Source organism: Gopherus evgoodei, chromosome 3 (genome assembly GCF_007399415.2).
Source record: "Gopherus evgoodei ecotype Sinaloan lineage chromosome 3, rGopEvg1_v1.p, whole genome shotgun sequence".
NCBI classification, from domain to species: domain Eukaryota; kingdom Metazoa; phylum Chordata; order Testudines; family Testudinidae; genus Gopherus; species Gopherus evgoodei.
Window position 1 is genome coordinate 149549240 of NC_044324.1, and position 12928 is coordinate 149562167.

Consider the following 12928-nt stretch of genomic DNA (forward strand, 5'->3'; position numbering starts at 1 on the left):
CGGGACTATAACAGGGGTATCAGGCAAACAGAACCTGCTTTTCCCACTGTGGTCACATCATAATGTGAGCAGCTCCACAGGGGGATAGAGAGGCATGCATGAAAGATCTGAGATCACCTTGCCTGTAGCTACTATTCCAAATCCATGCACAAGCCTAAACTGAACATCTACATGCCACTTCATTTTCAGTGTGCTGCAATGTTTTTCTGCAGTTATTTGGGAGTTCTGAGTATACCAAGGCAAAATAAACAGAATAATTTTGCCTTTTTGCTATTCATTTCTATACACTAGTAAAATGTATTGTGAGCAGTAACAAATGCCACATTTATATAGAAATCTTTTCTCCCTGCTATTATTGTGTCTATATAGTGCACATCTTTATGGCATTAACTGATATTGATCTATAGTAGAGAATACGAGGAGGGTTATAATTTTGCAGCGATGAAGTTTATATGGCAATATAAACATGTTGATATCTATAGCTCATCAATATTTGATGGCATGTGGTGCATTAGGATTTTCACAAAATGAACTGAATTACTGAGAGCTTTCTAGAGAGACTTTTTTCCAGTGTCCAAGAAACACAAAATTGAATTTAGCTTTTCTGTCCTAATTTTTTTTAAATTGTGTTACATGGCCAGAAAAATGAATCGTTCTGTTACAGAAATAACTATATTGCATAATGAAGGGAAAATCTCAAGAGAACTTTCTGACTTAGCAAATGCTTTTGCAGGCAAATGTAACCCAGAGTGTCTCTGTACTCCTCTATGGCCCTTTAAGTGCAAGTGTTAGAGGGCCATGCTTTTAGCTCCAGAGTTCTGGGGTACAGTCCCCACAGACAATCCAGCCAGGGTACTGTTATACAAATATATCAGTTTGTAAACTGACAGGTGCTAGTTTGCAAAATCCAGAAGTCCTCATTCCACTTCTCACTCTATCTGCCATACAGTGGCACCTTGCTACTGAAGTAGTTACATTGAGGTCAATGCACACCTGAGTCAGGAAGTCCTCCTGGTTTCCAATCCAGTCATGATCACTGATGTTCTAAGTGATGGGACTATGCCTAGAACTTTTTAGGGCCAAATTTTCAAACAGATGCCTTTGCTGGGAATGGAAACTATCCATGTGCACACACAAACAGGACATTGTACATATAAATGTGGGAAGCTGTGCTCACAAGTGAGCAGTTGAGTTCACAAGTACTCCCATTAGCAAGCAGCAAGTCCAGATATGTCTGTGCTGTTACTGTTCAGTGTGTGTGCATGTGTACTACACAATGGCAACTGAAGTGCCTGTGTTTGAATATTTGGCCCTTTTTATGTGAGTGGACACAGTTGATACGAGCAGGACTTCCCTTAAACGTGATGCTGAGTTGATTTTTTCTGAGTTAAAAAGAGATACCACAAACAATAGAATCATATTGCAAATATAAAGATCCCATTTTAGGACCAATTCTGGGAGTTGCCAAGAGTCTGCTGTTTACAATGGGAGTTGAGGGTTTCAACACCACACAGAAGATTTTCAGCAGCTTGCAGAATTGAGCCTATCCAGAACCTTCTTACATCTTGGTAGTGGTGGGAGAAATAAGAAGAGTACTAATATTTTATTCCCACTCTCATTACTCAGTAACAAGCCAGGACAAAAAAAAGGACCAAATACCTACATATCAAGGCAAAATGCTAAACACACAATTGGGAAGACTTTGTCACCCTTTTCAATTCTAGCCAACTACTCCATTATTCCACCCATTCTTTCCTCACTTGCCACCCTTTAGTGCTATATTCACCCCAAAATCTTTCCCCTGCCCAGACTCTCTTCCCTTTACACTCTCTCTTTTATTCTCCACCCTTTTTTAAAATTGTTCTTACCCTATCTCAGAATTGTTATTACTTAATACAAATTTCCCAAATCATTCTGTGGCATCTACCTTGTTCTGGGGTATAGGGTGACAAAGTTCAAAAGACAAAAGTCATTAAAGGGGGCGGAGGGTAGGAGGAAAAGTGAGAAGAGATACATATACAGTTAGAATGAATACATTGCAGAAAAGTTAACATTTACTTTGGGTAACATTCTTCAGTGATTTACCATGCATTAAATTTAACATTCTAGTTCATATTTAATCTGGGTTTTATCTGTATATTGGACATTACATATTATTTATTATTATTATTATATATTAGCAGTGATGACTAAATTTTCTTTTCAACAGCACTAGGCAGACTGAAATCATTTCATCTGCACTGGGCCACCTTTGGTTCAAAACTCCCATAGTTATCCCCATTATTGTAGGTTGCCACTGGTAAATTGGGAAAAGTCTAGCTCTCAAAAGTCACAGTATGCTGTCATTGTTCCCATGTTTTCTTTATTAGTGCAGCCTTGATTATATAAGACAGGAACTCCCATTAAACATCTCAATGAAAGAAAGTATGAGTGTTATGTATAAAGTTGTTTTATAGAACAATCTCTTTAGACAATACATAAATCACAGTGAAACATGCTGTGGCAACACCACCATGCAAAAAATAGGGGTTTTTGTTTCAAACTTTTTTGTTTGTTTCATAGCTATTTATTCATTTTTAATGAGTTTTACCTAACAACTTTAACCTGGACTTTTAGTGACTTTGTCCCATTGAATCCAAATTAATTTCTGATTTTACAAAATAAGATACCCATTATGTATTATAGGAAACCTTTATCTATAATGAAACATCAAAAATATATATTGTTTTCTTTTAGCATGTGAGATACCCCCACAGCCTCATCATAGAACTTTGGTCTTTCACTTCACTTGTTTCTTTTTTGTTTAACATAAAATAAATTTATTTTAAGGAGTTAAGAACTCATTATACAGGAGGCTGTTTATGAGAACTGCCCCTCCTCCCTTATAAACTAAAAACAAAAACCATGATCTTTGCTGAAGCTTTTTATACTTTTCATTTCAACACACACAGCTCCATTAACCGAGAGTCACAGCAAAAGCCACAACAAACACACACAGCAGCGTGAACTGCACAATTCAACAGACAATGCGGACAAACTTGAGTATAATCCAAGATCTTTCTACCTCTTTTCATAACAGGTTAGTGCTCGCCCTCAGTGTTGGTGTACAGTTTTTATGGCAGGGAAAAATAGGGATGTTTCTGCCCTACAAAAATAAATGTGTTGAATGCTTTAGTTTGAACTTGCACAATGTCAAAAAAAGACCTAAAGACTGGCACAAATAAAAATAATCCAGTAAGTGAAGACATCGGTGGAGCTCATGGCTGGTGGTGGGAAAATGTGGATAAGAAATCCACCAACATCCATTTTTACCTTGCTGCAACATCTTTCAAAAATAAATTCTTACATTTTGGTGAATAAGGAACAGAGCAGAATTGAAGTGTGTAGGCAGGATTTGTGGTTGCTTGTACTGTGTCACTGAAATGACATTCAAACAAACTCCTAGTGCATCATAAGCATCAACTGCTCACAAGGCACCTTTGAACCTGAGAAGCATTATTAGGCTTGAGAGAAGTTGGGGAAATTTGTTACAGGTTATTTCCCACCCCCTTCCATGCCCCATTATAAAATTGGCCGGACCCGATCTAGGACAAAATAGGAATAGCAAAAGGAAAGGAAACCAATGTATTAAAATACTCATCAAACATAGTATTTGGAGAGATCATCTTAATGCCACTATAATAAAGGCATGGTGCACCCATCCCTTGAATACTGTGTGCAGTTCTGGTCACCCCATTTCAAGAAAAGTTATATTAGAATTGGAAAGATACAGAGAAGCGCAACAAAAACCAGCAGGGAGATGGAACAGCTTCCATATGAGGAGAGATTAAAAAGAGTGGCACTGTTCTGCTTGGAAAAGAGATGACTAACAAGGTGGGGTGTGTGTATGTATGACAGAGGTTTATAAAATCATGACTGGTGTGGAGGAAATGAATAGTGAAGTGTTATTTACCCCTTCATATAACACAAGAGTCAGCGGTCACCCAATGAAATTAATAGACAGCAGGTTTAAAACAAACATAGGGAAGTACATCTTCACACAATGTGAAGTCAACCTGTGGAACTCATTGCCAGGGGATGTTGTGAAGACCAAAATTATAACTGGGTTAAAAAAGAATTAGAGGCTAGATCCATCCATGGCTATTAGCCAAGAAGGTCAAGGACATAATGTATTGCTCCAGGTGTCCCTAAACCTCTGATTCCCAGAAGCTGGAACTGGACAACAGGGGATGGATCACTTGATAACTGGCCTGTTCAGTTCATTCCCTCTGAAGTGTCTGGCACTGGCAACTTTTGGAAGATTGGATGCTGGGCTAGATGGACCCTGTATGTCTGTTCTTATGATGCACTAGGAAAGGTAACAGCATGAAGCAGGTTTCCAGAGGTTCCTTTAGTTTAATGAAAAAAATGAAGAGTGAATTAACTCCGTTTTCTAGGGTGTATTTCATGTTCCTTAATGCAAACAGTACGGCTCCCACAGATCCATTCCTCCATTTATAGCAACAATAACCACCTGGTTTTCTCTGAGGTTAGTCAGTAAGAGGAGGGAGAGCTGGGGGAGGACTGTAATGAAAGCTTAGTACAAAGCTGCCATTTCTATGTAAAGTTGTAAACTTGCATGAACGCAAAACTTTTATCTGCTGCCATACAGAAGGAGAAAAGGTGAGGGAATAGGGTGGTGGTGGGGAGAAGGGTGTTTCATTGATCAGGCTTATTAGTTTGCCAAGGTTACAAACTTACCACATTGCGTGTGAATTTCTCAAAAGATGTTCGACGATCCAGTGTGTTTTCCAACTTAAATTTAAAAAGGGGGAAATAAAAAAAGGAAAACGAAAAGGGGAGAAAAAAGAAGAAGAGCAAGAAACAAATAGAGCAGAAAAGAAGGAATGATGAAACAATGGACTGCAAAACAAAGCTCATGTACAAATCAAGAAGCAAAAGTAGGTATGAAACTGCTAATGAATGCCTGTTATATAACAATGGACGGGCAAAGCAGTTATAATATTTGATAAAAAAAACTTTTCTCAGGTGGATCAAACTGGTTTGATTAAAAAGAAAAACTGAAAATAAAAAAAAAATTATGAAGAGCATTTCTTGTGTCAATGAACTGACATTTGCAAAACTTAAGGACTTCGCATACACAGTAGCGGCTCTGTGGAACTTTCAACATTTCTCCATATTGGATGATCAGAAACTAACATTTGAAAAAAAACCATACAGTACTTCCATATAATTTTTAGATTTTTATTTTATGCACAGTTTAGTATTATCAAAATCATAACTAGCTTACTATTACTTCTACACAGGATATTGGGCCTGATTTTGCAAACAGTGTTCCCAACTAATTGCAATAGGATTTAAAAATTTGTGGTGGTAGCACAATCAGACCCACTAATAACAAACAACAATTTCATTATAGACTTTTGCATCAAAAAGTGTTTTGGAATTTCCTTGCATTCAGCACTTGGACCCCCTATCATGTAAGATGCTCCACACAGTGAAGGGTTTGTCTCTGCAGAGCTCATTGCATAACCTGGACCTTAAAAAGCAAGAGTGCTGTACCATGGTAAGATTTTTTGTTTGCACGAGTGTGACATGATCTCACATTCATATTAGATTCCTAATCTGATAAAACTAGACATATAATCACAGGGAGGGAAAGAAATCCTAAGATACTTCTAAAAAAATTGAAATCAGAAGTTATTTATACCAATGAGATCAATTTTAAACAAATTAGTAGGCTTTGTAAATAAAAATAAATAAAATGAGAATTATCATATTTGCAAATTTGAAAGACTACACTGCAGCGATTTTATTTTATTTAAAATATTTGTAAACTACTTTTCAGTTTAAGTTGCTTGGTAACAGAAAGAGTGCTACAATGTGAGATGTAAAAACAAAAATAGGTTTTGCTAATTTAACTTATTAAAACATAAACACATGAAGGATACATTTATCAAACTACTGTATGTATGTGACCCTCTAAATAAGCCAACCTGGTCACCTACCAGATATCCAGCTGCACTTGCACAGGGGAGAGAAATCCACATATTGTAGCAAACAACCACCACCGAGCACAGTGGCAACAAAAAGACAAGATGGACCAATACCTTTTTCTTGGCCTGTAGCAGCTCCTGGTAGGCACTGGATCGTATAAAACGAGGATAGGAATCACTTTTCATCAATTTGTAAATGTGCTCCTGAAGAGAAAAGACATAAAATTTTTAAAAATTGACATTTTGAATGGATGTTCTGAAAACAAGATGCGGTGGACTAAAATAAAAAAGGTAAATAACAGAATCTTTAATGCCACTATTGAGAGATACTGGAGATTATTACTAATATATTTTTATGGAAGGAGCCTTGGCTGCAGTTCTAGAGTTAAGGCTGAATTGACTTTTGTTCTTAAAGTAGAATCCACCACCTTGTCATGTGTGAAAAATACAGTGTACTTTCCCCTTAAATTAAAGCACTCGTTCTATATTTGAGTGAATTTTCTGAGAATTTACAAGTACATCAGCTAAATAGACTCTCCAAAAAATGTAACACCCATATAAAACCATTTTTTGTCCCAAATTACTTTACTAACGGAATAATGCAATCTTCCATTATAGATAAATTTACTGAATGGTTCATTGGCTACACTTGAAGACATTGTATTTCGGGTTAATTGGCCTTTCTGCTAAACTCCACCCTGTAGTGATACCATGAGGGGTGAGTACTCAAATGTTGTCTTTAAATTTAATCTAATCTGGGACTGCAAACACTAGTATGCGCTGACTGTAACTGCATCACCTCACTACAGGACAGCGTTAAAGTTGTTTGAGTGCCTTAACTGTCCATTTACATACCATACCATAACACATTTGGATTTCTTTTAAATTGAACCTTAACTATTTCCTGGATCTGGTTTTCAGATTATTACAATATCCCTGTAATATGTTTATCTGTAATTTACTGATATGTATTCAGACATAAATCCAGTTTAATATACTAGTGCCCTGAGAGCCCAGTCAAGATCATGCCCCACAAACTGGGTCTCAGGATCATGCCCCAGGTACTGTTCAGATGCATGTGAACTCATGCCCTGCAGAATTTACAGATATCTACAGAGCCAAGGCCTCTCTAGCTATAGGCAAACTAAGCAGCTTCCGAGGGCTTCAGATTTCTGGGCAGCTGCCCAGGGTAGTAGATTTGACCTGGCCACCCATCTGTTATAACAGAGAGGTGGCTGGGCCAAACCTGAGTGGATCAGGGGGCAGCATACTAAAGTGTGCCTAGGGCAGCAGATTGTGTTGAGCAGCCTTTGCTACAGAGAGAGAGAGAGAGAATGTTCAGAAATCAAATTCACAGAATGCTTTAAAAGCTGAAGGGCTAAAATGTAAAGTAGTCTAAGTCCATGAGTCTGTATTTGTTTTTATACAGTTGGGGTGGGAGGGTTTAAAACCCCCCAATATGAATAGAAATATATATTTGTAAGCATTCAATGAAACCAGTTTATAAAACAATTTAAACTCTCTCCTGCAGTATAGGGAAATCCTGGTACAACACCACTGACCTAGTGAACGAATCTGAAAGTGAAAATCCTAACACTTTATACAGTGCAAGCTGAGTGAATGGAGAAAGTAAATGAAAGGAGACAAAATGTAGGTAGAAGTCAATCAAATTTTTAAAGTTCTCTCAGTTTGGATAATCTAATGCATTTATAAACTTTGAAAAGTGATCATGTAAAAAAATAGCACCTTCTGACCCAACATGCTACCTTCACGCCTTCATATCTGGCCCCTTTAGTGTCTTTATACCATTTGATTTTTTTTTTTAGCACTGCTAATATAGCTAAAAGAGAACAAAGAGGATTATGTTCCTTCATCCATAGTATCAGAACAGAATTGGTTAACAACATTCAGCCAATTGAATCTATGCAAACACCATTGTAAACAGCAGCCTCGCAGATGTGTCACAGAGAATAACTTAAACTGCAGAATTTATTACTGGTGGTAATGCACAAGAAGTAAAGAACCCAGGTTGCTTCTCAGATTCCAGGTTAAGCTGGCAAAGCTGGAGTTAGAAAAAATATTTTTTTTAATTTGTAAATTGAATACATTAGAGCTGGACTCTTCAAGAGACAAATATGGAACCTCATTATGCCATTTTTATAGTGAGTCACCTTACAGACTAGAGCTGTATTTTAAACAAAAATAAAGTTACTTGTTTGATGCCCTGGAGACTCTTCAACTCAAAACCTGGCAGAGCATCATAAGCAGCAAATTCCAAAAGAAGGGGCCCTCTACTGAAAAAATCTTGCCACTTTAGCACAGTGGGTAAAGATCACAATGTTCAAGGTAGGACAGGTGAGTCTTATCTTGATTGCTCTGAGTGAGAAGTGTTCACTGCCAGACTTAAATTACACTGAACAAGATCAAAGGAGGGAGTTCTGATGGGAAAAAGCCTCTTTGCATAGAGTCTGCATACTCCAGACCATACACAAATGGAAAAAAATCTAGAAAGAAAATAAAGGAGTGTTGAGCTTTCATACCCATTTTCCAAAACTAGAATAATGGCAAGGAAGGTTGCTTTTCTTTAGCTATTGCAGTTCCAACATATCTTTGCTTTCAGAGCTTCTGTATTTCTGAAGTATTTAACTATGTAATTTATGTCTTTGTTTTATGTGTACTGTACCATTAAATTTCTAAGAGCTCAGCATAGGCAGATAATCATTGTGTGTTCAGTTTAATGCAGACTATCACAGTGGAGACATATTGTGTGCTCTCTCAGGAAAATTTTGCTGTTTTGTGCTGTGCTATTCTCGATCTAAAACAAAGGCCACTCGGACTGGAGTTACCGGTTTGCCATGTGTATCATACCATATTTCTTTATTAAATCAACCCACGAAGTGTAAAATGGCAAAAAAAAATCTTAGAAAGTCATACTCAATCCGTCCTTCATTCCTAGAATATCACTCCTTGAAGGACAGTTCCTAGAAGACTACTATGCTGTTCAGTGGATATTACTTTTACAATGAGGTTTATAAGGTACAATTGTACATAGGATTGAGAAATAACCTCAGTACAAGCCTTTATATTTATTTCTCCCATGGGACAAACAGTCTTTTCTTGGTATAAACTTTTGCCTCCTATAAATGCTAATGAGAGGTATGAACATGCATCCAGAGGAGAACAGATTCCTCGTTTTGGTTAAGAAAAGTCCTTCAAGAGCAGATCCTGAGAGGCAGAAATTCATTTGATTTTCTATAGCATTTTTACCTCAGCTGAGCAAAAGGGTTAAGAAACCTGGTACTTGAAGAGAATGAACTTCACTGTACCTATATTGGACTACACCCCCGGCTAGCAGGGCAGATTCACACATGTGCAGGGTGCCAGCTTGAAGCCTTTGCACCACTACAGTCATCAAAATTGTGGCTCATATGACACTTAAGCAATGCATAGGCCTTAATCCAAAGAATGAGTTTCCCCCATACTGCATTGATACTGATATTTTTAGAAAAGTGAACACTACATTATCTTTACCAAATATATCTGTTTGTAAGAGTGTGCATTCAAATGGCTGGTGCTATACCTCGGAAGTGCCTGGATGAAGATCATATACTGACCTGAGCATCTTCAAATGTGTATCTTCCTGGGTCCTTCACATTCTGTGTGGTTTTGTCATAACTTTTCGAATCAAGATTGATGGCACTGGGAGCTCCTGGAGCAAGAAATTCCTGCCAGATTTCCTGGACTCGAGCAGGTACTTCACGATTAGGTCTCTTCTTCAAATCTTCAACTGCTAACCAGAACCTATGGGAAAATATGGCAAATTGAATTCTAAGGTTAATTTCTTTCCTAGGTTCTGGTATAAGCAGCCTTTCATGGCCTCTTCTCATTAGTATAGTTTGTAATGACATAAAAACTGCTTTACACACATCACAAAACAATACACAACAATGAGCAAAGTGGTAGCCATGAATTTTGTATTAGGATTATATAGTTTCTGTATAGGAATTGCCATTCTGGCTCAGACTAGTGGTCTATCTAGTCCAGTATCCTGTATTAAACAGTGGCCAGTATCAGCTGCTTCATGGGAAGGTGCAAGGAACCCTACAGGGTAATCTGCTCACAGGGAAATTTCTGCCTAACCCCCATCAAACAGAGGTTGCCTTGAAGCATGAATATTTATAGAATCATAGAAATGTAGGTCTAGAAGGGACCTCAAGTGGTCTAGTTCAGCCCCCTGTGCTGAGGCAGGACCAAGTGTACCTAGACCATCCTGAGAAGTGTCTGTCCAACCAATAACAGGGATTCCAGAAACTGCCTTGGAGGTCTATTCCAGAGCTTAACTATCCTTATGGTTAGAAAGTTTTTCCAAATATCTAAATTTAATAGCCCTTGCTACAGACTAAGGCCATTACTTGTTGTCCTACCTTCAGTGGACATGGAGAACAATTGATCACCATCCTCTTTATAGCAGCCCTTAACATATTCGAAGACTGTTATCAGGTCTCCCCCCTCGGTCTTCTTTTCTCAAGATTAATTATGCCCAGTTTTTTAGACCTTTTTGACAGGTCAGTTTTTTAAAAACCTTTATTAAAACCCTTTGTTGCTTTCCTCTGGACTCATTCCATTTTTTTTGATATGTTTCTTCAAGTGTGGCACCTAGAATTGGACATAGTACTCGAGCTGAGACTGCTAATTAGAGCGGGACAGTTATCTCCCATGTCTTACACACAACACTCCTGTTAATACACCCCAGCATACTAGCCTTTTTCACAACTGCATTAGGTTGTTGGCTTATATTCAATTTGTGATCCACTATAACCCCAAGATACTTTTCAGCAGTACTACTATCGAGCCAGTTATTCCCCATTTTGTAGCTGTGCATTTGAGTTTTCCTTCCTACGGACAGTACTTTGCACTTGTCTTAACTGAATTTCATCTTGCTGATTTCAGACCAATTCTCCAATTTGTCAAGGCTCTTTTGAATTCTAATCCTGTCCTCCAAATTGCTTGCAACCCCTCCTAGCTTGGTGTCATAAGCAAATTTTATAAGCATACTCTCCACTCCATTTTCCATTAGTGAAAGTTATTAGTGAAAATATGGACTGGTATTGGACCAGGACAGACCATTCTGGGACCCCACGAGATAGCCATCCCGGTCTGACAGCAAACCATTGATGGCTAGTCTTTGAGTACAGTCTTTCAATCAGTTTTGCACCCATCATATAGTAATTTCATTTAGACCACATTTACCTAGTTTGCTCATGAGAATGTCACGTGGGACTGTATCAAAACCCTTACTAAAATCATGATACACCACATCTACTGCTTTCTCCCTATTCACTAGGCCAGACCGATTGTTATCCATATAAAGGTCTAATCTTCTTTTGAATCCTGCTAAACTCTTAGTCTCAACTGTATTTTGTGGCTGTAAACTGTGCATGCTAATTGCATGTTGTCCAGAAATGTATTTCTTTTTATCAGCTTTAAATTTTCCCCCTTTCAATTTCACTGCCTGTCCCTTGACCTGGTATTTTGAGCAATTGTAACAGCAGTATCCAATCTAGCTTCTTGCTATACAGAGCATACATACTTCAGCAGGCCATGTTAGGTTATGTGTGGGACCATGGTATATTTTTTCTGCACAATAAAAGATCACTAAAAAGGCCTTGACCAAATGTGATCTGAACAGTGCTACCTAGAATCACATTTATACATTTGTTGCTATTAGAATACTAGCATGGTTACAGCAGCAAAGAATCCTGTGGCACCTTATAGACTAACAGACATTTTGGAGCATGAGCTTTCGTGAGTGAATACCCACTTCGTCAGATGCATGTAGTGAAAATTTCCAGGGGCAGGTATATATATGCAAGCAAGCTAGAGATAACGAGGTTAGTTCAATCAGGGAGGATGAGGCCCTGTTCTAGCAGTTGAGGTGTGAAAACCAAGGGAGGAGAAACTGGTTTTGTATTTGGCAAGCCATTCATAGTCTTTGTTTAATCCTGAGCTGATGGTGTCAAATTTGCAGATGAACTGAAGCTCAGCAGTTTCTCTTTGAAGTCTGGTCCTGAAGTTTTTTTTTGCTGCAGGATGGCCACCTTAAGGTCTGTTATTGTGTGGCCGGGGAGGTTGAAGTGTTCTCCTACAGGTTTTTGTATATTGTGTGACAGACCCAGGCCAGTGTGGTCCAGGAGTCTGGTAGGGGGGCAAATATACTAGTCACTGGCTGAGTAGTTTTCTGTTCCCTGAGTGACTAGAGCAGGGGCTGCACTGGAGTAATCAGGAACCTGCTAGAACCAATTAAGGCAGACAGGCTGATTAGAACACCTGCAGCCAATCAAGGCAGGCTAATCAGGGCACCTGGGTTTAAAAAGGAGCTCCCTCCAGTCAGGGAGGAAGGAGCTAGAGGAGAGGAAGTGTGTGTGAGGAGCTGGGAGCAAGAGGCACAAGGAGCTGAGAGTGAGAGGCTGTGCTGCTGGAGGACTACAGAGTACAAGCGTTATCAGACACCAGGAGGAAGGTCCTGTGGTGAGGATAAAGAATGTGTTTGGAGGAGGCCATGGGGAAGTAGCCCAAGGAGTTGTAACTGTCATGCAGCTGTTACAGGAGGCACTATAGACAGCTGCAATCCACAGGGCCCTGGGCTGGAAACCAGAGTAGAGGGCAGGCCCAGGTTCCCCCCAGACCTCCCAACTCCTGATCAAACCCAGAAGGAGTTGACCCAGACTGTGGGGAAGATCACAGAGGTGAGCAAATCTGAAAATAAGTGCAGGACCCACCAAGGTAGAGGAGGAACTTTGTCACAACTGCCATTCCTAATATCTGATTTGTGTCCATTTATCCTTTTCTGTAGAGACTGTCCAGTTTGGCCAATGTACATAGCAGAGGGGCATTGCTGGCATATGATGGCGTATATTACATTGGTGGATGTG

At 38.9% G+C, this 12928-nt stretch overlaps 1 protein-coding gene across 4 annotated transcripts in view; it reads right to left on the minus strand.

The window, feature by feature from the left end:
• Positions 1-12928, minus strand: part of RGS7 (regulator of G protein signaling 7) — a 454835-nt gene that overhangs the window by 9267 nt on the left and 432640 nt on the right. For 2 of the 4 annotated variants that reach the window (XM_030556981.1, XM_030556980.1), the window contains exons 15-18: positions 9611-9797; positions 6111-6200; positions 4741-4794; positions 3065-3145 (exon numbers count right to left, since the gene is read on the minus strand). In XM_030556981.1, coding sequence (XP_030412841.1) covers positions 3071-3145; positions 4741-4794; positions 6111-6200; positions 9611-9797 — 406 coding nt within the window. In that variant the 3' untranslated portion in view covers positions 3065-3070. The remainder of the gene's footprint in view (positions 1-3064; positions 3146-4740; positions 4795-6110; positions 6201-9610; positions 9798-12928) is intronic. The other 2 variants (XM_030556982.1, XM_030556983.1) reach the window with 2 other exon arrangements.